At 39.3% G+C, this 27,810-nt stretch overlaps 1 protein-coding gene across 2 annotated transcripts in view; it reads left to right on the forward strand.

Annotated features, from left to right (window-relative positions):
* LOC129724286 (uncharacterized) overlaps window positions 1–27,810 on the forward strand; it is a 373,573-nt gene that overhangs the window by 187,800 nt on the left and 157,963 nt on the right. For both annotated transcript variants that reach the window (XM_055679027.1, XM_055679028.1), the window contains one exon: window positions 23,566–24,193. In XM_055679027.1, coding sequence (XP_055535002.1) covers window positions 23,815–24,193 — 379 coding nt within the window. In that variant the 5' untranslated portion in view covers window positions 23,566–23,814. The remainder of the gene's footprint in view (window positions 1–23,565; window positions 24,194–27,810) is intronic.

A 27,810-nucleotide genomic window follows, 5' to 3' on the forward strand; every position in this document is an offset into this window, starting at 1 on the left:
AACAAATATATTAGATGCAGAGTGTTATGTTGGTTAACGTGGAGATGCTGTGAGTTTCTGTCGTCGTTTAAGATGTCATTGACTATTATATAATAGAAACCATTCTAAAGAAAATCATATTCAGTTTTGTACTTATAAGATTAGATGTGATTTTCAATTCGAGTACAAGCCTTTCGGGAGTTAAAAATAACAGAACCACTAAACCAATATAATCAATTTTATATTTTTCAATACATGTTGGGGGTGTTGGATAGAATTTTCAAATAAGGTAAAGATATTGCAAATCAGATATATGATTCTAAAGCCACATTAACTCTAGTGCGACTATATATACTCGTATTTATAGTAATCTGATCTTTTTTTGCTGTTAGGGGAATATTACCTTGTGCAACAATGTGAGCTTTTGTAATAATCTTAGTAACATTGTTTTATGAAATTTTCCAACTAATGCACCTCCAGAAGGGTCTGAGGGCTCATACTGTATCAAGACACAAATCTTTGAGTAACTGTGGGAGACGCGTTGCTCGAATCATGTCGCTGATACATGATGCTTTCGATACCGGAGACGAAAATGCAATTCAATGCTACGGTGTTATATTATCAAGTAAATATATGTTTTATAATGTGCAACATGGAATTTATGAATGAATTTCAACCATTTCAACGTTCGATTCGTCAAATGCGGAGTGTTAATCCTAGAAAGATAGTCTGCGTCAATTTGAGTCCTGAGTGTTATCATGCCAAATGTCCTATCATCATCGAATATCTACCATTTTTGATTTGGCTGAATCTCAGCACACGTACCTGACTTAACAAACTGAATATTTTTCGCGGGCTGGCAATTTTTTCAGACTCAAGAGAATTTTTTTTTAAAAAACATAAGTATTTTGGTATATGTTTGATTCAAAGCATTGTAGCTCAGAATCCTTCAGTTGTACAAAATAAACTGTCTGATAATGAATTGCAGGGAACTAATAATGCTTACAAAAAAATACACCGCAAAAAAACCTTTTTTGGTCAAAATAAATTATAAACACACACCTTATCTTAACTGACAAACAAAAATTAAGAGTTAATTTTTTTCTCATTTTCTTTCGAATAAATCCGAAGTTATAACAGAATTTCTGGTTTAAATTTCAGGATGGAGGAATAAAATGTAAATATTTTTATTGAAGGTAAAGTTTTATCCGATCATTTTGCAAACCATTCATGCTCTCATGATTTTGGGTGGAGGCGGGCATCGCACCTTTTGGACTAAAATGTCTATCTAAATAACTTATATTGAGAAAAAAAGAACTGAGAAATCCGATTTTGTAACCCTTTCCCGTTCACATGATTTAAAAATACTTTCGGGTTAATTTAAGCAAAATACTTTGTAGACCAATTAAAGTGAGTGTAAAATATTGCATTTTGAAGAAAAAAGTTAAATTTGAAATGGTGCTTCAGAGCATTTTAAAGCACAGCAGGGACTTTTTTATTCATGACTCAAAATTTTATCCCTAATATTTAACTATTTGAAGTATTTATCAAAAATGATTTAAAAACGGAAGAAAACCAGATGCAATTTTCCAAGAAAAAAATAATGTTTATGATTTAAAGAGGTTTTAGTAAACATTTTTAATCAAAAAGTTCGACTAGCTTTTGTTGTCAAAGCATTTGTTCATAAGGTTTAGCAGAATGAACAAAATCTTAGAACATCTTAGAATCGTCGAAACATTACAGAAAACGTTATGGACAAAATACTTATTTTGAGGGGTGTTTTCCTTTCATTCAGTACTCGGTTGATACAACTAGAAACAGTTGAACTCTTATGAGTAATACATTTCTTTTGACAAACTTTCAAATGCATACAGTCTGGTTTGCTACTATCTGCAACCTTCGCAGAAATATGGACTCAAAATATGGTTATTTTCAGTAAAAAAAAACTAGAAATATCTTTACAACAAATAAAAATAGCAAACCAATATATTCTACAAAAAGGCAAGATTTAGCAGAATGAACAAAATCTTAGAACATTTTGAATTGTTTCGACGATTACAGAAAAAGTTATGGCCGAAAAATTAATTTTGAGGAGTGTTCCTCGTAAAACTCTGCTTCGTCATATCAGACGTACAGTTAGAAGATTACAGTATTCAGCAACTCTTTTTCTTATATATTTTCCTACAACTTTGCTGAAGAAAGCAATCTGGTATTTTGAAAATTATAAAAAATAGTTTTTATAGCTAACTACTAGGGGGATTAATGAAAAAAAACGAAAATGCCAAAAGAAAGGCCTTGTTATATGGAATAAACATGCTGAAGACACTGGGTACATACAATCAATATTTCACAGTCGAATCTAAAACGATCACGGTTTTTCGAGTTTAGACCACTGTGGGTTGCTTTGATAAAAATTTACTATTCAACTTTATTTTTTGCTAACCAATATCTAGTGTTCATTAACAATTCACTCTGGCCCAAAAAGTTAAAAAAAATACACAGTTTGCCAAGTCAAACACGAGTGCAAAGTTCCATTTAAATCGAATAAAATTGACTTTCCCTAACAGAACAGCACAAAATAATATATATTTATTACTTTGAGCCTGGTACACGAGAAAGTCTCACGAGCTCTGGCGCACGAGCTGTATCATGTATGTACAGTACAGGCGTCTCGCTCAATTCGTAGTGCGACGAAATATCGCTTGCGCGTCGCAATCCGAACCTAAAGAGAAGCGAAAGCGCAACCTGCAAATCGCATGTGACGTTGTCTCGTCTCGTCGCACGTACATGGAAATTCTACGAGCGAGAGTAAGATTTCTCTCGTCGCTAGAGAAAAAAGCACGTGCACAGGAAGTCTGATAGTAATACTGAGTTTCATCATGTCAGCAAATTTGGCATGAGATTTTGGATTGTGTGACTTAAGAAGAAATTATTCCTCACAAGATGAAAAATTCCGAGGGGTAAAAATGAAAGAATCTATATTTGAATCCACAAACACAGGTTTGATGTAAGACTACGGATGGTATGATGAACTATTTTGACTATGAATCTCATATAAAATTCATAATTTTAGGATATATTCGGCACCTGGCCCCTTTTGGTGCCTCGAATGTTTGTTACAGAAGCGGCTAATTGAATTTTCTGTTTTACCAAATGCTGCTGATAGCGGAAAAAACCATGCAAAAATGCATGTTTGTGTTGGTGTTAATATTACGACAGCGGCCGGCGCAGCTTTCAAGAAAAAAATTTTCTTACCATTCCATCATCTATGTAGCCCCTCCTTCTTTTTAATTATCTGACGAAGCCTTGGTATTAAACGTACCGTTCGAACATTTCACCCCATCAGTTTCATTACTAAACCGTACCGGCTACATACGGACGCTATCTTGAAAGAATTCTGGACGGACTAACCAAAAACAAGGATATATTCGGCACCTGGCCCCTTTTGGTGCCTCGAAATTTTGTTACAGAAGCGGCTAATTGAATTTTCTGTTTTACAAAATGCTGCTGCTAGCGGATAAAACCTTGCAAATATGCATCTTTTTGTTGGTGTTAATTTTACGACAGCGGCCGGCGCCCCATCATTTTGATTCCAAAACTGCACCAGCGACATGCGGACGCTAGGTGATAGCAGCTGAAAGGAGGAAAGACAAGAGAGTACCGGTCATCTCGTGCCGGTTTTACCCGTTATGCTGGTGGCTGTTAGTAATAAATGGCACTGCAAAATACTAAAATGGCTGGAATTCTGAACGGACCACCAGTAAACGAGAATAATCGGCCACTGGTACCTTTTGGTGCCTCGAAATTTTGTAATAGAAGCGTTGCAATTCCCTTCACTATTTGTTTCAATGGAATATAAGAATACGGTAGTCAACGTCATGCGGTCGTGTCTTGAATACCACCCTCCTACTATTTTTTTTTTTCAATGTAATCAATTCCGCTTCTTTATTTGAAAATTAGGTTACCCTTACTCACTCTAGAAAAAGTATTGTACTAAATGCATCCCAATCAAATATTCTAGAATTTTACGGGTCGGATTGTTTTTGTGGATACTATTGTAAACAATAAAGATAAAAAGTGGTATCCGAGACACAATCGCACGGCTTTCGTATGAGGACGATCGTTTCAAATTTCATTAAATTAGAAAAATTTTCGAGAATAATGCTTTTCTTTGAGGTAAAACGATATTGAAGTCGGTATTGATGATTAACAGATTACCCTCTTCACCAGCTTGTGTATATTATGGATAATTTTAGCTGTAACCACTATGTAGTGAAAGAGAAAAATCATTTACTATTTAATTGTTAACTATTTCATACAGAAAAGAGTAGCATGCATTACTTAAGCTATTACCGCCATATGTCTATTTTTTTTCTGTGTGGGCTCATCACTGCGACCAGAGATTAATTCTATTGTGATATTGCCATATGTCTGTTAGAACCTTTTTTTCTCAATACTCAGCAGGTTAACCTTTTCTATGGACTTGATTGCATTTTTGACGTAATCACTATAAACTAGGTTTATACGACGTAAAAATAGTCTCCAAAGATCGCGTTGAAATAATTCGCGTCAATTGAAAAAAAAATCGCCTAAAAAATCAACTTTTCTTAAAACTGTATATTATCAAAAAATTGTAACGTTTAAGTCGTAGGACTGATTTTTATTTTTCGGTGTCGAACAGAAGGTGGACCTTTAAAAAAAAAACAAACTGTACTTAAAAAAAATCAACATGAACAACCATATGTCCCAAACAGAGGAAAAAATGTACTGAGCGATGACAGTTTTTTGATGACATCCGAGAGCGTCCCTCTATGGCAGTGTTGGTATTGGTAAAATAAAGACAGCCGACAGATAAAATATATATATGGCATCACTGCTAAAGTACGATTGTTTTGATTCCGTGATATCTAGTTTTTTTTTTCGTTTTTAAACTGTGTTGTTTTCTGCTAATCGGTTCGGTTTTTAGATAATTAGTTTATTTATTACCTGCGTACTAGCTGCAAAGTGGATTACAGCTGATTATTTGTGCCCACATTCGAATAGTTCGACATTTATTTCTCGACTTCGATAACCGTCTTACTACATTGCGACCGTTAACAATAGGCTGAAACTATTAGCACATCCAACGCTACGAAAGAGATTCCAAACGCTAGCAATGGAGAGTAAAAAATAGTGCGGCGCCTGTAAATTGGAGATAAATGATTTGGAGCCTTTGCGTTGCGGTTTTTGCGAAACATTGTTCCACAGCAGCCAGCAATGTTGTGGCATCAACCTTCGAGCGTGCAGAGATATTTTTGGTCTTGGAAAAGTTCTAATTATCTGCCCTGAATGTAGAAGTTTGCTAAACGGAAGAAGCATCCGTGCCTACTTGGCCGATTTGGATTCTTCCCATCCAAAGAGCACTGACTGCCTTGCCTCGCAATTGCAATAATTATCCGGCTTGGTTGAGGTGTTGAGCAAAAGAGTAGAAAATATGTCTTCTACATCGACACAAAACAAACGCTCTGCTGCTTCGCCTATCTGCTGTCTGCTGTGTCAACTGAGTGTGGAACACCAGTTTGGCCAAGTTTGAATGCAAAACGTCGTCGTGGTAATTTTGACCAAACCACTTGTCCAGCTGCAAACAAAGGTACAAAGTCGATTGATTTTGAAAATCTTTCTGTTCCTTTCATCGGAGTGGCAGGTGTCGCTCCGAAACCAGTATTCTGGCTTTATCTGTCTGGTTTCCAACCATTGATCACTGATGTGGAAAAAATCGTTTCTTGTTGTTTAGAAACAAATGATCCTATAAACGTGATTCGTCTTGTGCCGAAAGGGAAGGATGTCTCTCAAATGACTTTCCTGTCCTTTAAAATTGGTCTCGATCCTTCGTTGAAAAAACATGCTCTTAATGCGGAGATTTGGCCAACTGGTTTAATATTTAGAGAATTTTTGGAACAGCCAAAAAACCTGACACGGCCGCTTTACATTGCGACCAGGGAGTAATCTGTACTGGAACCCCTGCCGTATACCTCAACAACGACGATTGAATTGAATTGCGATGTAATATGGACGGCAGGAACCAACTGGTTCCTGCCAAAGGCGAGTATTTTACCAATTTTTACCCGCCTGGAGCACTTATCGCTAACGAGAATTGAAACGTGTGCGCAACGCTTGTCAACGGAACCTACGACGACGTAGAACTTCTGGTAACCAAACAAGGTTTCAGCAAGCTAGTAAGGCATATAGGTTTTTGAATTCCTGTCTCTACAAATCGTACGTATTACGGGTACAAATGAGTTTAACAAAAAATCCACGTAGTTTCTGGCGTTTCATTGATTCTAAGCGAAAAAGTTCTGCGATACCAAAAAATGTCTATCTGAATGAGACTGCCCCTGTTTACATAGTTGACGTAACAACCAACGCCAGCATTGCGAGAAAAACGCGTTTTTGTTATTTTAACCCAAATCATTATATTGAGATACAATTTCAACGAAATATTCTGTCAATTTTATGAAGATTGATGTTTTAATAGAGGCCCCATGGATTATACGAGACCGCCCCATGGATTAAACGAGAAAAACCGCTACGCCAGTTTATGCAAATAAACATGCATTTTTCTCGCAGATTGTTCGCATAAGTTGGCGTAAAAACTCAACTACTTCCCATTCTGCCTCGCAGTTGATTCAGTTTTAACAATCGTGTTTCGGTCAAACGTCAGTTATTGTCCATCGGCAGTTTCAATTGGACAAAAACGCACAAACATACACACAAACACAAACACACACACATTCACACACAAACACATGCATAAAGACTTACATTTACGCTAAGGTGGGTAATCGTTACATGGAAAAATGCAAACTTGACAGCACAGAGCCAGGACAAAGTTTTTTTTTTTTGGTTCAGTTTAAGCCCCCAGACAATGCTGAACCTGCCGAATATGGATTACTCGTGCCTCTGATTGGTGCATTACATATGCATGTACATAAATTAGTATGGAAATTAGCAAAGGAAAACTTTTTCGCATGTTTCTTCCTGAAGGGCTATCGATCAATCCACTTCCGGTAGTGTAAGGATTGTTTGGGGCCCCAAATAGAAACATGAAAACGTTCTGGCAAATCGATTGAGTTTACCCACCGTAATATATACACACGTTTTATTATTCCATCTGATGCGTATATCCACTAGTAGGGGGAAAGGACACGGTGACTTTAGACCTTCCTAAGGCTGAGTGTTTGTAAAATATTTAATGTACAATACAAGACTTCAATCCCTCTTGAACCGTCCCGTGATTGAAAATTTTGAAAGGTTAATCGAACTTAATTCTCAAACCCGTTTTATGACATTGTATTTCAATCACATGCCCCAAAATATTAACCCTTCTTCGAATATTCCAAATCGTGTTGACTTATCAAATACTTCTGATTCTACTGTGTTTTTCGATACATCCATGATAGAAGAAACTCGTGGAATCCCGGATCATTTACGCGTGCAGCAGATCCCTAAAATTTTTTCCAATAAATATCGAAACATCAACTGCGACAATATGTACTACACTGACGGATCACTTCTTGATGGGTCCACTGGCTTCGGTATCTTCAATAACAATTTAACCGTCTCCCATAAGCTCGATAATCCTGCTTCTGTTTACGTCGCAGAATTAGCTGCAATTCAGTACACCCTAGGGATTATCGAAAAAATGCCCACGGACCATTATTTCATCTTTACGGACAGTCTCAGTTCCATTGAGGCTCTCTGATCGATGAAAGATGTTAAGCACTCTCCGTATTTCCTGGGGAAAATACGGGAACATCTGAGTGCTTTATCCGAAAAATCTACTCAGATTACCTTAGCGTGGGTCCCTTCTCACTGCTCGATACCGGGTAATGAGAAAGCGGACTCTTTGGCTAAGGTGATATAGGTGATATATAGGTGATATTTATGAAAGACCAATTGCCTTTAATGAATTTTTCGCATTTGTACGTCAGAATACGATCATCAGTTGGCAAAATTCTTGGACCAAGGGGGAACTGGGAAGGTGGTTACATTCCATAATCCCCAAGGTATCGACGAACCCGTGGTTCAAGGGGTTGGATGTAGGTCGGGATTTCATTTGCGTGATGTCCCGGCTTATGTCCAATCACTATAGATTTGACGCGCATCTCCGTCGTGTTGGGCTCGGGGAGAGTGGTATCTGTGCCTGTGGTGAAGGTTATCACAACATAGAGCACGTTGTTTGGTCATGCCCTGTACACCGTGACGCCAGGTCTAGATTAATAGCTTCCCTGCAGGCCGGAGGTAGGCAGCCGGCTGTTCCTGTTCGTGATGTCTTGGCGAGCCGTGACCTATCCTACATGTCTCTTATATACGTTTTCCTGAAATCCATCCACGCCCCAGTTTAGTCCTATTCCCTTCCGCCTACATCCAACCAAACGACAAGAACACGTTAAGAACCCGGATCCGGAAACAGCAATCAGACCCGCACGATACTCTCAAGGTCCGATGGAAACAACCCAATATGCCAGTCCGTAATATCTTGGCCCAGCAGCGGAACAAATTTAATATGCTGCTTACCTATGGCGATGGAAAACCATCAAACAACAAATCAGTGCTTTTAATGCAAAACATTCTAGCTTTAAGTTAGATTTAGTTTCAGCTCGTAGTCGGCAGCGAGGATAAAAAATTTGTTTTTAGTTATTAAGATACTTTAGAAAGTAAGCTACCAGATATAATTGGCGCCGTTAAACATTAAATTGTATTTGTGCCGTGTCAAATAAACTATAGATGAAGAAAAAACAAGACTTCAATCCCCCTTTTCCCTTTTCCCCTTTCCATGGAATATTTGTCGAATTAAACGACTTAACCTAGGCAAACAGACAGTAATTAGACAGTTGAATAAAACGACTTAACATAGACAATTGCACCTTGTTTGGAGTGACGCCAGTTTTTGCAACCAATTGGCAGTTACGCCAAAACGTTTTTCCAATATTTCTCAAAAGTTTCAGAACAAAATAGTTTTCTTTTCGTTTGTAGTGTATGTATCTTAAGGAAAGGAAGCTGAGTCAATGAAAAAGTGCATTTTGGTCATTTTGGCTCTTACGTCAACTATGTAAACAGGGGCAGTACATCTGACGCTATTGTTGATTCTTGCCAGCTGTTTGTCGAGCATTTTTCTTAGGTGTTCTCAACGAATTTCTCATCCAGAACAGAGATAAATGATGCCATCCGTGATGTTCCCGCTGACTTGGTTGAACTGCGTGCTTGTACTGTAAACGTAGATATGGTATTGTCAGCTGCGAAAAAGTTGAAACGATCGTCTGCTCCTGGTCCTGATGGTCTACCTGCAGTTGTGACATGTCGCTGTATTGCTGCTGTAGCTCAACCTCTAAGCGACATTTACAACCGCTCATTTCAGCAAATGAAATTTCCTCGCATTTGGAAGCAGTCTTTTATGTATCCTGTTTTTAAGCGAGGTGATCGTTACAATGTGATCAACTACCGAGGAATTACGAGCCTCTCAGCCGCTTCAAAATTGTTCGAAATAATAGTGAGTAAAATTATTCTCGATGTCACGAAAAACTACATTTCTGTTGACCAACACGGCTTTATACCTGGGCGGTCGGTTACAACAAACTTGATGAATTTACCTCGGAGTGTATAACGAGCATGGAGAATAAAGTGCAGGTAGATACGATTTATACTGACTTGAAGGCAGCATTCGATAAAATTGACCATCAAATATTGTTACACAAATTGTCTCGGCTTGGGATTTCTACTCAACTGGTGACCTGGTTGGAATCCTATCTAACTGATCGTGAACTTCGAGTGATGATTGATGGTTGTGTATCACGGCCTTTTTCAAATAAGTCTGGTGTTCCACAAGGCAACAATCTCGGACCGTTTCTATTTATTTTGTATTTCAATGACGCTGCTTTGATACTGGACAAACTATAGTACAAACGCAGGAGGATTGTTGGCGTTTACAAACCTGTTTAAATTTGTTTGTTGACTGGTGCCACAGAAACAAACTGATTATTAGTGTTGAAATATGCCAGGTTATCTCATTTCATCGTAAACTACAACCAACAGTGTTCGATTACCATATTGACGGCAAATTACTTACTAGAATTAGTAAGGTGACTGATTTGGGAATTTTATTGGACTCAAAAATGACCTTTGATCTGCACCGTTCTGGATTGATATCGAAAGCTACACGACAACTAAGTTTTGTATCCAAGGTTGCTAAGGACTTTTCTGACCCACATTGTTGGAAGTCTTTGTACTGCGCACTTGTACGTCCAATTTCAGAATATGCAGTCATCATATGGCATCCTTACCAGATTACTTGGAGACTTAGGATTGAACGGCTTCAAAAACGGTTTATTCGCTTGGCCCTAAGGAACTTACCCTGGCGTAACCCCGACAGTTTACCTTCATACTATGATAGGTGCCGGCTACTGGGGTTAGATACTCTTGAACGTCGAAGGAAGTTACAGCAATCATTGTTTATCGCTAAGCTCTTAAATGGCGAAATTGATGCTCCTGGACTACTCCAAATGTTGAACTTTCGTATCCCAAAGAGATCTCTTCGAAACACGACGTTATTGCAACCAATTTATCACCGTACCTTGTTTGGAAATAATGAACCGTTCACAGCGTGTGTTCGTAGCTTTACTGATGTTGAAGAGCACTTTGAATTTGACGAACCAACCCGATATTTTGTAAATAGACTTAGAAATGTGATTAGCTAGTTAATTTATTCATTAAGACTATTTATTGTCAGATGGATTATTCAAATACAAATACAAATACAAATACAAATATTGCGACTATAACGTTGCCGCCTAGTTCTTCATACACGAATGTTTTTTTCTTTGCTGTTCACCTTATTCCCATGTTGACAATAGCATGTAGGGTTGCATATATCATTTGGTTAGGGGCCATCCACATACCACGTGGACAGATTTTTAACGATTTTAACCACCCCCCCTCCCCCTCCGTGGATAACTGACCATATAAATTCTAAAAAAATTGTATGGACCGTGGACATTAGCCACCGTTTGCTGACTTTCGTCTTCTGCGGGTTTGCTTTACTTTCTCCATCCGTTAACATTTGTTTGCCTTCATCAGTAGTATTGTTTACTGTTACTGCTACGAGAACTAAATTGAAAATGTACGGCGGTCGGCAATCGTGTACTGCTATTACACATGGAAAGAACATTAAGACCATGCAACCACCCTCGCAGTAGAAAAAAGAAGATGTGAACAGATTTAGAACACTCATAACTTTGACAAAGTTATAGCTAACGATAAGCAAAACTTTCAATCTAGAAGTTGAGCCCATAGACAGGTGTTGGTCCCAGCATTTCTGAAGAAATTGTTCGCGCGATGAGTACCGCGTTTCTTCACTTTGAAAAGATCAAAGGTGATAAAAATATGAATTTTGAGTATATTGAAGGGAGAGTAACCTAAATTATTAATTATCGTGTAGCAAAACGGGATTAGAAAAACAGTGGTTTGGCGCGGTCACATCACTCACTCTCAATACGGGTTACGTTATTGTAGAAATATAAGTGCGGGAAAGTTTTGAGAGAGAAAATAGGAGAAAATAACGTAAAAGATTAAGTGTTTTCTAGCTATCTTTAGCGTTATCACTTAACGTGTAACGCGCGTGCTGTTTAAATAAACCGTTACTTAGTTCCGTCAAAAGTCAATCGGAGAAAAAAATCGATTTGTTGTTTATCGCATGACATAAACAAATCGACTTTTCGAATTTCGTTTAGCGGTAGGTATCAAAAGTTTAGTCTTCTCGAAAAAAGTCTCCATGAAAAATCCAGCTCAATAGTGCAGCTATCTCCTTTCCAAAACCAGGTATAGTCACAAAATTCCATTCCCACAAACGGACAGACCTTTGAAGCAGCCTTCTGTAGCGTAATCTGAAATAGTATATAATTGCTAGGCACCTTGTTTCCCGTTGGAGAAACAACGACAGCCACATTGAAGCGAAATAGCTATGACAACTTCTACCTAGAAGAGTTGCGATAAAGTTTCCTTCCTTGGTAACTATAGGTGACGGATATTTCGCAAAAAAATGTTGTTCTCCGGGGCCTAGGAAGGTTAGGTTCAAGTAGAATATGTTTAATGAAATCAATCCAGAAGCAGACTTGATTCCGAGTGGTCATTAATTTCTCCGCATTTTTTTCTAAGGTGGCGAAGAAATCTAAGAACAGACACCTGAGAAGAGAGCTCAAAGTATGGTGGTGAAACTAGGGAAGAGATGCTGGGGTAGTTACACTCCCCCAGACATCCGGAGCGACGGTTAAGTTTTACGTCGGGGAGTGGCTTTTGTGCGTGATGCACTCTCTTTACTCTTATAACCTTCTAGCTAACCACCTTGAGACTGGTAGTTAGCTAACACTGACGTGTTGGTCAAATCCCGGGAAGTATTTTCTTCAATGAGAAATATTGAAAAATCGTTTTAAAATTACAGACTCTGAATCGAAAAACACCATTCTTCCAATACACAAAAATTAGATTGGAGAAAGTAGAATATGAAAGGACTTTTACAAGTGATCGTAGTTTATAGGAAATGCGAAAGGAATATTCCATACCAACGCACACTCATTATTCATCAATTCATCATCACGTCACGACGCAAGGAGTAGGAGAAATGCTTTCGCCAATGAAAAGATACCATTGTTTTACACATATAGACTAGATAGGGGAAAGTCAAATATGAAAGGATTAACACAAGTGATCGTAGTTCATAGGATTGAAGAATGGAATATGCCATACCAATGCACTCTCATTATTCATCATTTCATCATCAGCCACGACGCAAGGAGTAGGAGACATGGTAGCACCAATGAAAAGAAACTATGGTTTAACAACAAATAGACTAGATTGGGGAAAGTAGAATATGAAAGGATTTGCACAAGTGATCGTAGTTCACAAGAAATGCGATTGAGAAAAGCAATATACTACACCAACGCACATATAGGCGGGGGCCTAGTGTGGTTGGTAACCTCTCCGCCAACCACGCTCGACGCCTAAGTTCGAATCCCAACGCCGACATAGGTGTTGATGGTTGTGGGGTGGCGTGATCCACTCACAACCAACCCAACTGGTCTAGATTCAATCCTAGCCGACACCAGGAGATTTTCTGAGGCGAAAAATCTCTAGGATCACACCTTCCATCGCATGAGGAAGTAAAGCCGTTGGCGCCGGTCTGTTAATCAACGGGTCGTAAGTTAGGGTCCTGGGTGGAATCGCCTCCCGGGCGTCGGTGATTGGCACAACAACAGTGGCGGAACTAGACAGGCGGAAAATAAGCGAGAATAAAAAAATACACCAACGCACTCTATTCATTCATCATTTCATCCTCGCGCGAAGACGCAAGAAGTAGGCGAATTCCTCGCACAATTAAAAGATCTCGATTATATCACCACGCGAGAACGAGACTGGGGAAAATAGGATCAGCGCAAAAAGGACGTGCACAAGCGATCGTAGTTTATAAGTTTGATTGCAGTAGACGAAGTACACAAACAAGGGAACAAACAGAACTTTTAATTAGATTCCGCACGTGAATGAAAACAGTTATTAGTTTGTCACCGCCGTAAACAACAAGTCGAGAAAAATGGTATTGTAAAAGGTTTGTCGGTCATCCAGCAGCAGTTTCTAATCTATTATTACAGTTAACTATTCATTATTGCAGAAATGGCAGGAGTCTGGCAATATTTTAACTCTCGTGAAAGGGTTCATCTACCAGTGGCCTTTTACGACACTTGCAGATCAAACACAAAATCACCATAAAACGACCATCCTCTGAAGAAGCGGTAGCTACAAACCCAAATCCTCGTAAAGTTTCGAAGCTAAGTTGTCCTTCTGATGCAGTTTGCGAAACGACAATCTTTGGGAGAAATAGCGGTGCGGCTTGCTGCAGTCACGAACAGTGACTTTATTCGACAATCCATATCCGCCCGTGGCATGCAACTGCCGAAGTTGAAATCGACGGTCATGAAGCTTATTCATGATTTTTACGACAAGGCGAAAAGTCTCACCATCGAAGAAATTAAAAAGCGAGAAATAACGGGTGAATGTATGAGCCTTACTTTGGATGACTGGACCAGTTGCAATAACAAACGGTACATTACCATCAATGTTCATTGTTTCGATGGATCTATGTACAACCTAGGACTTGCTCGAATCAGAGACTCCTTCCGGCTGGAAAAGTTCAAGATTGTGTAAGCACTGTTACCTCAAGCTTTGGATTACCAGGCAAGAGCATTGTTGCTACCACCACCGACGGAGCTTCTGTAATCATTAGGTTTGAGAGGGAGTCAGCATTTATTCATCAACAATGTTACAAACATGCACTTTATTTAGCAGTGACAGATGTTCTTCGCAAAGACAACTCTGCGGCAATCGATTCCGATGATGATTCTTAAGAAGAGGGTGGTGATGAAGAAAAATTCGAGGAAGAACCTTACATGCCCTTGGGTAAAGTTAGAACTCAATTCAATTTTGTAATCTGTTAGAATTTTTTTCAGTGCTCTACCGCACGCGTTTCGCAGATACCTTTAAAAATGTTCGAAACATTGTCGAGATTTTTCGAAAATCGCCAGTGAAGAACTCAATTTTGCAAAACCATATCGTTACAGCTCATCTAAAACCTTTGGAATTGTTTATTGATGTTACCACTCGATGGAACAGTACGGAAAGGACGCTCGAACGGTTTCTTCGTGTCTACAAGTGTATTGAAACAACGCTAATAGAGCTTAAACATCATTACCTACTATCTGACGATGTGCATAACTTGCAGGTACTTTTCGATGCATTGCAACCGGTAAAATTGGTATCCGAAGCGATCGGTAGGAGAGATGCAACACTACTGACTGCTGAAGCCAGTTTGAATTTCCTGCTTTCGAAACTAAAAGAACAAAATAATGTTATCTCGAACGAGTTGTATGATGCTGTATTACGAGGATCTTGTCGCGTCGAAACAAAGAGTTGGTATCGTTGATGAAATTTTCACGTAACAAGAATTTGACGTCCACAAATTGCCAACCTGCTCCAAGGCGCAGGTAATAAAATATTTGAAGGAATCTGATTGGATTCCTCAGATGGTTATAGTTGAAGGTGAGGAAAGTTCCTGTTCGAAAGATGCAACAAAACACAAGGATAAACTTACTTTCCAGGAAGAGCTATAGCCATCAAGTAACAGTCAAACTCAGAACCCGATAACACCTCAATTGATTCAGTGAACCGCGCAACAATTCTTCATAAGGAAGTTATGTTTTATGAACTAACGGGTCAGTTGACTGTCTTGAAAAATTGTTGCAGAACCTACTGTCTATAAAACCAAGCTCCACAGATAGTGAACGGATTTTCTCTGATTCAGCTAACTTCTGCAGCAAGAAACGCTCATCTCTAACGGAAGAAAGCCTAAATGTTCTTACGTTTTTGAAATCCTATTTTAAGAAAAATTACCAGCCAAACTAATGAACTTAGGGGAGCTGCGTAGCCGCAAGGTTACAGAGTCCGCTTTGTCAAGCGGATGGTCGTGGGTTCGAATCTTAGTAGAACCAGGTCATCCGATGTTAAAAAGACTTTAAGCATGGGTTTATTCTCAGGCTCCCCACCAGTTACCCTTCCTTTACGCTGAAATCTACAATACCTTTGCGTGACTTCCTCTTAACAAAAAATAAGTCCCTCTTATCTATAAAACTGGCCAGAAGGACGCACGACGAAACTTCTCCAGGGAATTATAATTGATGATATTTGGCAAGAGGAACGAGTTTCGGTATAGTAGAACAGTAAACGTGTAAGGAAGAGTAGCACATTACACACAAGCACTGATGAACAATAATAATAAGCATGCCACTTCTCAATAGAGGTATTGCCATTAACAGAAGTGCGGGATACAGCAGACACCCGGGCATATCTCACAATAGATCTACGATTCTGGTCGCAGTGAGGAAGCCCATACAGAAAAAAAACTAATGAACTTTATTAATTTTTTCGAGAATTGATCATCTTTTTATATTGTTTTAGGAATTCGATTCCTTTTCTCATTTTATATGACAATAATAAATTCCAAATTAAATAATTCGCAGTTATTTTACGTTCCTTTCAAAATTTCTTTTACATCCCGGGATTCCGGGATTTCCCGGGAAATCATATTTATATTTCCCGAATCCCGGGAAGCTAAAAACAGTCGGGAGATGGACGCTTTACTCGTATGCCTCTTGCGTCACGTTGGTCGAAACATTCTCTGTCCTCCTTAATGGCGATGCTGATAGGCATCCAGCATGATGCAAGACACTGATTGCATCGTATGAAACCGTACGATACGCACCCGCAACTCTCAGACACATGAGCCTGTAGGTACTTTCCAGTTTATCACGGTAACTGCTAGTACATAGCGCTCTAGACCACACTGGCCCACCATACCTAAGTATGGACGAAACCACTCTGGCAAGAAGTCTTCGCTTGCTGCCATAGACCGCTGAGGTAATGGACATCATACGAGATAGTGCTGCAATAGCCGATGAGGCCCTCTTAAAGGCATAGGTTACGTGACTCCCGAATGTGAGCGTATCGTCAACCATAACCCCCAAGAGCTTCAAAGATCGCTTTAAGGTTATGGTGCAGTCTCAGACTCTGACCAATTTACGGTTGTTCACAACCGTGACCTCCGTCTTATGATGCGCTAGCTCCAGTTTTCAGTTCTCGATCTTGCGTATACAGTGCGCGACCGTCAACTCGTACTCCTCGATCGACTCGCCGTAAACGTCTAGCGTTATGTTGTCTGCAAAGCCGACGATCACAAGCCCTACAGAGAACTTAAGTCTCAACACCCCGTCATACATGACGCTCCACACCACCGGACCCAGTATAGAATCTTGCAGAACTCCTGCGGTGATTGGGACGCACTTCTAACCCTCCTCCGTGTTGTAAACAAGTACTCGATTCTGCAAGTAATTCTCCAGAATCTTGTACGACACCGGTACATGGATGCTCCTGAGCGCGAGCACTATGGAGTCCCAACTGGCGCTATTGAACGCATTCTTCACGTCGAGCGTAACGATTGCGCAATAGTGCTACCTCCGCCGTCTTGGTAACGGAGGTACCCAGCGTGAACCTGCCCTTCCGCTAACCAAACTGGTTACTTGCCAGCCCGTGTACACCTTCCGTGTACCTCACCAGTCTGTTGAGGATAATCCTCTCAAACACCTTGCCTGCAGTGTCCAGCAGGCAGATGGGCCTATATGCCGATGGGTCCCCTGGCGGTTTCCTACACGCAAAACTTTTTCTTATTACTTTAGAAGCAATAGCGCAAAATTACCTTTTAGGTAACAAATCCATTACTTAAAAAGCAACAAAATTCTTCCCCAGTCAAGTAACAACACATACTGTCATATATTTAGCACGTGTTATGAGAGTACGACTATCTAATAATGGTCGTTTCAACCACATGCAACGTTTTTTCTGTCGAAATATGCTCCCTTTCCACCTCAAGTCAAAAAAAATCACACACCGTCGCATAAGTTGCACATGTTACAAGTTTTTTCAATCTCCAATTCATCCGGTGGGCGTGTATTAGTTCGCTTGTTGTATGCATACGGAGTAGCGGAAAAGTATGACAAGAGCTGCCAAGCAACATTTTCCCCGTCATAGAGTATGCAAACGTTGATGATTTCAAAGACTTGAAATGCGCCTTAAAATGACATCACGATCTGTAAACTGCGTTAGAGAAAAATAAAAACATTCGCTTTCTTGCAAGCTATTTACAGCACATAATCATTGGTTCATGGAAACTCATTTGGACCTGTTTGAATATACAAAACTCGTGCCCATCCAGAACAATATTCGCAACTTCGGCAACTCTGGTCAGACAGTATTACATATTTCCATTTCAAGTAAACACTGGGGGACGAAACGAAAGTGTTTCTAATTGGACATTTGAGGTTGACGGTTGAGATTCTGATTACGTGTTGATGAAGGGAGACAAAAATGAACCAGATCGTTGCATCAATACAAATGCAGCGAGTGAAGTCTTGCCAACACATGCATTGCGGTGCTTGGCTGTATGTTCTCCTGCAGAAACACATACAAGCGTGTGGCCGTCATAATTTTTATTACTTTTTGTTTGTTACTTTTTGTGTATAATGCGCAGTCATAAGACACAAAAAGTAATAAAAAATTGCCCGAAAGTAATAAAATATGCCCCGTTTGCTTTGGGTGTAGCTTTCGGCAGTACGACCAGCCTCTGCCGCTTCCACCTGTCCGTAAGAGACAGTCATCCAGGCACCTCCGCATGGATGACCCGAACAGCCCGGGGCCGTCTTCATCGCCAGCCTGATTGCCAGGATAGGGATACCATCCAGTCCCGGTGCCTCGCTCACCGAAGAAGGCAGTTCTGAGCTGAAGAACGTCACGTCGATGATCGACTCCGCACCATTTCTGCAGGGTGGCCACTCTACCGGGTAAAACGGGAAAAGCGGGAAAAAGCCGGGAATTCCAAACCACCGGGAAAAAAACGAGAAATCCGGGAAATTAGGCTTCACGCCGGGAAAATCATCTTCTTTCATGTCCGCCGTTTTATTTGTTCAACAGTTTCTGAGGAAATGTCAACATGAAAACCTGTTTTTTGCACGATGACCTAACTGGCATGATTCTGCCGGTTAAGGGAAAGCAGGTTGTTGGTTTCAGCCAAAGTCGACAGCGGCTTCGCAGTACGATCTGCGTCAAATAGATTCAGGCTTGGTCAGGTGGATAAATTTACTGTTCCGTAACATATGTTGTCAGATTTCTAAAGAAGTCAAAAAGTAATCAGCGTCGTGGGAGGCGTATTGAAACTTCTTGTGAATAGTATTCGACATCGCATCGGGCAGAATCCGGTTAAAAGTCAGATAGGAACGGAAACTTCGAGTCTCGATTTTATTTCGAACCGGACCGGAACGGAGCTACCCGGTTTGTACTTCTCGATTTTTTATATGATTTTGATCACAAGCAGCATATTTATATTGCGGCTCTTTTTAATTGCATCGTTTATAATATAAATAATCAAGACTGTTATTTTCAACATTCTCCACATTAAGTGTTTTGCAGAAAAAAAAATAGTTTTTTTATTCTGTGTTCGACCTTTTGACTACTGAATTTTGATGGGGAAAGACGTCACCTTGAGGAGCTATTTGTTAAAGATTTCTCAGATTTTTTCTATATCAAATACAAACAGTAGCTAATAATATTTTTTTTCAAATTGGGTATTCAGAGTGTCAGTTGAATTTATTTTACGGACCATGATAAAATTTCTTATACATTCCATTGGCCCCAGCTTGAAAATTTTGTAAGTCCCAGGATCGAAGTTTTTCGAAAAAAAAATTGTTTTGAAAGAACAGATCTCAACGTTTCATGAATTTTGCAAAACGCATCTTGACAGTGTTATGTGCATTTTTTTATTGGTCACTCTGAGGCATATATCAAGATGGCTTGACAAAGTAATTTTTTTTAATTCTTTTATCACCAATATTTAGTGGTTAATTTGTTAGTTCGAAATCCAATTTGTGGTAATTTGTGGTTAAGTGGTTACCGAGAAATTCTCAAAAAACTGAGTCAAGCCATCTTGAAACATGATTTTTCTTAAAATGAATCGGATATCGATGATATATACATCAATCGAAAGCTCTTAATTTGTGGTTCACGAAAATGTAATTTTGAAAGTCATAACTACTAGTGTTTATACAGAAATTTGTGTTTTATTGTTCACGTAGTTCTAAGTTTTGTTAATTAGTTGATGACGCTGCTGTCAGCTAGTGGCGTTGGCTGTTTGCGGTGTTTGTCACTGCTATACCGAGCGTCCGTGGGGGGAATATGGTAAATATCAAGATTCGGGGAACTTGCCAACACACTTGCTATTACAGGTAGCCTAACAGGCGCAGAATGAATATGTGTAAATTTTTTGTCAGAAAAGATATCGGTAACGAAAATGTACTTTCAAAGGAAAGCAATCCAAATCCGATGGATTATTTTCCAGAACCAGTAGGTATCGCAAACAATAATTATCACTTCTTCTAGATTCTGAAAAATGTTTCGGAAATATTCAAACAAATGTTCAAATAAGCTGCCGGGATCCAACTTAATGTTGCTCTTCTGTTATTTTTCCATGCATATGTGCTAACTTATGAGCAAAGTAATAAAGAAGATGTCTGCTGTCCGCGGGTCTGTTAAGCTACTAGTGGCACTGTCGCACAGAGGAGTACCTAGAACAAAAACCTGGCCAAAATAAGAAAAAAGTTTTTTGTCGCTTTTTGATGCCGCTTTTTTCTGCAGCTTGAATAAATGCTTCACAAAATACCATCACTCAATTAACGTTAAACGGTATTATCATATGCTGGGAGCGCTGTAAACAAATGTTTGACAAATTTTCAAGCATTTTTTTGGGAATGGAACCATTTATAGTAACAAGTTGTGCCAAGCGTCAAAAAACTGACAATTGATCAATATTTTGCACCAACATTCCGATATTAAAAATTATAGCAACTCTTAAGAAGTTTTCGAAATTAGTGATTTTTACGTATTTTCGAGTATATTCAACATTGAAAGAGTTATCAAATCTCGCGGAATCCGATCATATAATCATCGGGGAAATGGATGTTTATAACATCACGAACACATCCTCGCAAATATCTCATCCGGTAACGTCCGGATCGACATTTGCGACCCGTTTGAAAAATGTTGTTTGTGACTTATTTTGGCGGTAAGCGTTTACGCGTGTATGAGAAATGAGAAAAAATACCTGCCTCATGCTTAAAACAGAGTTTAAGCTCAGCAAACATTAAATGAGATTAGTTAAGTGAATGAATTTCAACTAATTTAGGTGAACTTAAAATTAACTTGATGCACAGAATCAATAATCCAGGTAAATAACACTCTGTACAAAAGGCTTTTTCCAACCAACGCAGGTTCCACGAGGCATCATATAATCTGTGAGCAACAAATTGAAAATTCAAAATGAAGATATTTTGCTACATCATTTTTCTGGTAAATTCTTCGATTTGTTTCGCTGCCCGTTTTGCGAACACAAATTATACGAGCGTATTTCTTCATCTGATCAATAACATTAATGAAGACACATAGGCTATGTAAATGTAAACATCAAGTTGTGTGCGTGATATTTAGAGTTACTCTTTGATATAATACTCGAACCAGTCACTTCCACTTCTCACTTAAATATTTCCCAACATATTACTAAACTGATACAAAAAAAATTTTGGCCAGGTTTCCACTCGAGTTACTCCTCTGTGCGCTCGAAAAATAATCCGTCGAATTTGGATTGCTTTGAAATTACTTTTTCGTTACCGGTATCCTTTTTAACAAAAAATTACACATATCCATTCTGCGCCTATTGGGCTACCTGTAATAGCAAGTGTGTTGGTTAAGTTCCCCGAACCTTGATATTTACCATATTCCCCACACGGACGCTCGGTATAGCAGTGACAAACACCGCCAACAGCTAACGCCACTAGCGGACAGCAGCGTCATCAACAAATAAACAAAACGTATAACTACGTGAACAATAAAACACAAATTTCTGTATAAACACTAGTAGTTATGACTTTAAAAATTACATTTTCGTGAACCACAAATTAAGAGCTTTCGATTGATGTATATATCATCGATATCCGATTCATTTTAAGAAAAATCATGTTTCAAGATGGCTTGATTCAGTTTTTTGAAAATTTCTCGTAAACCACTTAACCACAAATTACCACAAATTGGATTTCGAACTCACAAATTAACCACTAAATATTAGTGATAAAAGAATTAAAAAAAAAATACTTTGTCAAGCCATCTTGATATATGCGATAAAAAGGGCGAAAATTGTGCAGCAGATCACTGTGAAGGTACATACTTGCTAACGTCGACGAACAGCTAAAAACGATGAAGGAGAAATGTTTTTCATAGTTTTGTAACACTATTTTTGCAAGGCATAAATAAGCATGTGAAAATTGATCTTTTCTCATATGTTTAAAAATGAAACAGCGGGAAATTTTATTAGATATCACCGGGAAAACCGGGAAAAAACGGGAAATCTAAAATCGATATTGAGTGGCCACCCTGATTTCTGCTGTATGTACTATTGTTCCCAACGTTGGCCAGATCTAGGTTGAGCTTTGCCAAAGCCTCCAACAAGACCTGACACCTCTGGTTCGTGAAGCGACTTCCCCACTCAACAGCCCAAGCGTTGAAGTCGCCTGTCACCACCAACGGCGTTAAGCCCGTTAGCTCCATGGATATATTTTCTGCGCATGTACGGAGACTTATGTATTACAAGTCTCTGGCAAAGGCCTTGAAAATTGACATAGCCTTGGTTATCGGACTTCCGGAAGTCGTGCCTAAAAGCCGTCGAAGTTTCAATTGTTCGACCGATGCACATAGGAGTATTTGACCCAAAATGTTGGCCAAAAGTCCAACATACAAAATACACGATTTCCATTATTTTTTATTGATTTCAGTTAAAACATACCCTCATGCTATCCCAGAAGTTGGGGCCAGAATTCATTTGTGTCTCATCACATAAACCTAACTGTTATATTTCAAAGTTAGTCCACAGTAAATTGGTCAGTTAAAAAAAATACGTGCTACTGCTCGGGTGGCGTAAAAAATTGAAAAATTTTTTCAAAAGTTTTTCTCTCTCACAGGACATAATCTACAAGATAAGTAAAATGTTTTTTAATATTTAAAACGTTGAATGCATAAAATAATCATGAATTGTTTACGAAATAAGTGATTGTGAAAGCCGACCGCGAAAAATCCATAATATTGTGAAATTAATTATATGATTTAGTAACCTTCTTTGACAAAAAGGCCAGAGCCTTTTTGATACTACAAAAATGGAGTAAGCGAATTTAAAGTAATATTTTATATATTGGGTGACGTTTTAAATGGATGTCACCTTTTTTGTATTGATTATACGAAAATAACACGTTTTTGATATAAATCTATCCAATTACTACCAAAAAAGACCGACTTGGACTTTTGGCCAGCTTTTTGGCTCAAATACTCCTATGTGCGATGGAAAAAAATCCTGGAATTTCCGATATCGAATTTTGAGTTTCTAGTAGATTTCCTTCATTTTTGCCACAAACGATTCACACAAACGATCATTTATGCACCTGCTCAAATGCAGAACTTTGTTATTTGATTATTCGAACTATTGTACTATTGAAAATTGTCAAGCTTCGTTGAGACGAAGACTCTGACCTCTGATTGATCGTTTAATGCTTGCTTTTCCTCGCACGGTAAGAGCCTGTCTCCGCTCAAATCAATCATTATACTAGTAGATGACGACTAAGACGGTCCTAATTAGGTAGCAGTAGTTAGCAGCACTAGCGGCACTAAGTAGCAGCGGTACTTATAATGATTATGATACTGGGAATCTAAAACTTGAGGCCGTAAAATTTTCAGTGTAGGTTTCACTGTGTTTTGAGAACAATGCCTTATTCCCAATGCCAGTAGTTTGATGTGGTTAGCAAAATTAAACAAACGCATACATAACTACACAACTAATACATCTTACACCTTCTCTTTCATTTTCAGGTGTATATCGCATTAGCAGAATAATCAATCATGCAAAAAGCAAGGCAGCTATATTCCTTCAACTCTAGACGGATAGCCAGCCTATCTGCCACATAGCCCATAACTCGCGGTGCAACAAACAAACCAGCCGTTGGCACTTCAAACCACAACAGTCGAGCCAGAACAGGACGCAGCGGAATCCTGAGGCGGAACTCCGCGACCAGTTGCGCATCTTCATGTGGAATACGGGACGTCGTCGTGTCCCTTTCGATGTTGCTCACCATGATGATGTATCAATGTTGCATTATTGCACTAATGATAACTCGTTCGATACCGACGCAGCAGTCTTCAGCATCGCCCTCGTCAGCCGACCTGTATCCGCTTCCGTCGACAATGCACGCAGATGACAGGACCTCCGTGCAGCAGCAGCAGAAACAGCAGGAGCAGGCAAATAACGACCGTCTGCTGGTGAAAAATGATGACCATAAAAGTGGTGATGTCAGCCTTAGTGGTGCTCTCGATGTTGTTGGAAACAGTGGACAGGAGCGAAAAGAGTACAAGACTAACAAAGCAAGCAGTGTAGCTAGTAGCCGAAATGCGTTGGACGACACTGCAAAAGATGACTCGATGAAACATCGTACCCTACAAGGTGAGTGACTGAGTACAAAATTAGACCGAGAGAATCTGAATACACAAATGATACCGAATAATTCGAAGGATCAAGTGGATCATGATAACTTTAACATCTTTATCTAAAACTAGAGCCACAATTAAAATCAATTTGTCGCTGTCTAAGACGGACAGAAAATGTAAAACGCCATATCCATCCGTTCCAAGACATGTTGAGCTTCTCCCACAGTTAAGCAATTACTCGTCGCCATCGTTATCCAGACGGATTCATACAAAAAGCAACAAAAAACCCAGATAGCATCGACTCGCTAGCGATCATCAAACGAACCGAAACGACTGGCGACAGGCCACCGGTTTGACCCCCACAGCCGACCAAGCCTTTTCCATCCCCTCCATCCTATCGGCTCCCAGCAGGAAAGCCCCTAAAACCAAACGGATGGATAACCGAATGCCTTTCGGAGACATTAAAGAGGATGGGCAGCATCAACCGGGAGACAAGGCACAGTAATTTATGAAATTGCTACACACAGGTCGTAACTCTGCGAATAAACATCCTCAATATCTTAATCCAGATAAGAGGCTATCAAATTTTATTGGTTCACAGGACCGCTCCCTAGAGCCGGAGTCGGTAATGCCCCGTAAAGGGAACAGAATCAATCCTAATTCTTCCAGCACAGTTGGCAGATCTTGCCGAATGATTAAGCAAGTTTGCATGTAATTATTGTAGATGCTGGGCGTAATGTCGGCATTGGAAAAGCACCGTAACTCGGTTCGCAAATGAAATCGTTCCGTTTGTGAACTCGTGAGAAACTAATTATGTTTTACAACACACCCATGTTTTGGGTAGTGATAGCTCAGAATCATGAATTCATAAATTGTTACGATGTCAATGAGGGTATAAATATTTTTTGGCTGATGTCAGGTTGAAGCTCCAAAGCAGAAAATCTAACTTATTTGATATACCGCTTCTAAACGGTTCTAATTTTTCAAATAACCATACGAAGCATTTCGTACACGCAAAAGTTGAATGGTGCGAAACCAGTACAAAATTGTGCGTTTTCAGCGCAAAAGTTGATGTGATTTGGAACCAGTACAATGATTGCGTGTTGGGCATAACGCAATTACTGCTCTAGCGTTTTTTCAACGTATTTGGCAGCTCCTAACTACTACACTTAAACAGTTTCAACTGGTATCAAGCGACATTGCAAAGCGAGCGAGAAGCAAAACCTTTCTCCTCCTTTCTGCTTGAGAACGAGACATATGCTACGCTTCTCAAGTCTTTTGCACACACGCTTTCGAGATACTCTTTCTTCTTCATGCATTCCCCGCAGCAAGCACGCACCCCCAGTATGAATGACACTAACAACACTAGTATCAAGTATGTACAGCAAGGGTATCTTGCTCATTTCGTAAAGCGACGAGACACGAGACCTTGCGCGTCGCAATACGAACCTAAAGAAAAGCGAAAGAGCAACCAGCAAATTGTATATGACGTGTCTAGTCTTGTCGCACCCGCACGTACATGGGAATTCTACGAGCGAGAGAGAAATTTCTCTCGTCGCTTGAGAAAAAAGCTGCACAGGATGAGAAATAATAATCATTCACAATTTACAAGTGTTGCCATAAAAAATCAGCAACGCTTTTGTGGCTTTGTGGAATGGAGGGTTTTCGGTAAAGCTACCGTTGATTACAAAATGTTGTGAACAGAATTTTGTTTCGTTATTTTTTGCAAATCATTCAATGGTACTTTCAAAGGACCAAATTCATCGAGATAAATGGATCGAGCATTATAGCTATATAAATCAAGTTGTTGTTCGCTGCTTGCACTGCTCCATGAGTAGCAGTCACTAATACCCTCGACGTGAGAAATATAGTGTCGATATATGATACATATTCTGATTTCAATCTGTGTCAATGTATTCGCAGTACAACTGTTGCGTTATCCTTTTCACACATTTATTGTGCGATTTTAGTGCAAAATTTGTGCGAATCGGGAAGACACAATGCTTGTACAAGACTTGAACTTTTGCGTGTAGTAATTATTACAAATCGAACACAAGTACAAAGGACAATCCTAAGTCCCTCCTATGTCAGAGTAGCTATCGTCAGTGAAATTGTGCAACGAAAAATATGTCAAGATTCCAGGAAGGTGCATATTGTAGGGAATAAACAGAATAGGGCCTAAATCTCTCAGATACTCCTAATGTGACTGATAAAAACTTTGACAACATTTTATTCCACCAAACTGCTTGTTAACGATTGCGGTATGGTATTAACTAAATAATAGATCAACTTACGAAAATATCTGAAGTCTGCAACAAAATGTTTGTCCAGAACCAAGTTGTGGCCAATAGATTTCTTCCATTAGGCTTTCTTCATTTTCAGCCGAAGACATTTCTGTTGATTGCAGACAGCTACTCACAGTGGGTGGTGGTAAAAAGTCGTTAACGTGTTAATGTCATTTTCCGCAAGGTTCATTCTTCCATGATTTGTGAAAATGGATGGTAGGTCACCACTCAGCTCTGAGGAATTTACTTATTTTCTAGTTAAACATAACATAAATTTCATGAGGTCCTTTATACAATCCGGACAGTAGCGACCTTGCGGGAGATCTTTTTGATGAACTATAGAAATCAAATATCAATTTTGGGAGGATGTCTCCCTTGTCAAAAATTATGTTAGATTTACTCTATCTAAATAAACAACGTCACGGCTATGAGAAAATCCATTCAATTTAGCAGTAATACTTATGAGCCACCATCAAAACAAACCGATCCATTTTGTTATTTCCAAAAACAAAATACAAAATCACCTGATAGACCTCACATTCCCAACTAAACGTATTCAAGAAATCAATGTTAGCAAAAAGCTTCATTTCGAGTGTATCAATCTCCGTTTACCGAGTAAAAGCCATTTGCATCCCGTCTCGTTCCATACGAGAATTCTTTGGCAAACCGGCAAATCACCGCACCGAGCACCGAGGGCTGAAGGTCATCGATTTGCACATCAACACAGCGAAAAGCAGGAAGCGATCGGAAAATTGATGACTATTCAACCAGTCGTAAACTTTAGCGAGGCCGCCGCGCCGCAGCCAAGGCGCTGTTCGCTGTTGAACTTTCGACACTACTCCTCGAAAGTCGCATCAACGTCGAATAACATTCCCATTAGAGCGAGCAAGAAAGATCGATGTCTGACAGCTCTCAGCAAGATTGAGCGCATAACTTTCCGGCTGCTGCTTGCCGCTGCTGTTTGGGCCAATTTAGAATGTGAAAATACGTGATTAGAATTCACACAACACAGCGAACGTGTGAAAAGGGATGCAAAATTGGGCATTTGTTAACACATTCCTATGGACACGGAACGGGTGCTGCGAAATAACGTAGGCTTGGCCAAGATGGAACAGATGTTTACTTGATTTGTTTCAGTTATTGGGTTATATTTTGCGTAAAGTTAACAAATATTGGATATCACAATCACATGAAGAATTTACATTTGGGAGGTTTTTTTGGCAAACTTATATTTTTGCCTAATAATAATTTATTCTTTTTCAGGAAAAATGTTGCTTTAACATCTTATGAAATAACTCACTTTTGCATCAATTTCTCAATAACATTACCTAACAAACATTTTTGTTGT

The sequence above is a fragment of the Wyeomyia smithii genome, chromosome 2 (assembly GCF_029784165.1).
Source record: "Wyeomyia smithii strain HCP4-BCI-WySm-NY-G18 chromosome 2, ASM2978416v1, whole genome shotgun sequence".
NCBI classification, from domain to species: domain Eukaryota; kingdom Metazoa; phylum Arthropoda; class Insecta; order Diptera; family Culicidae; genus Wyeomyia; species Wyeomyia smithii.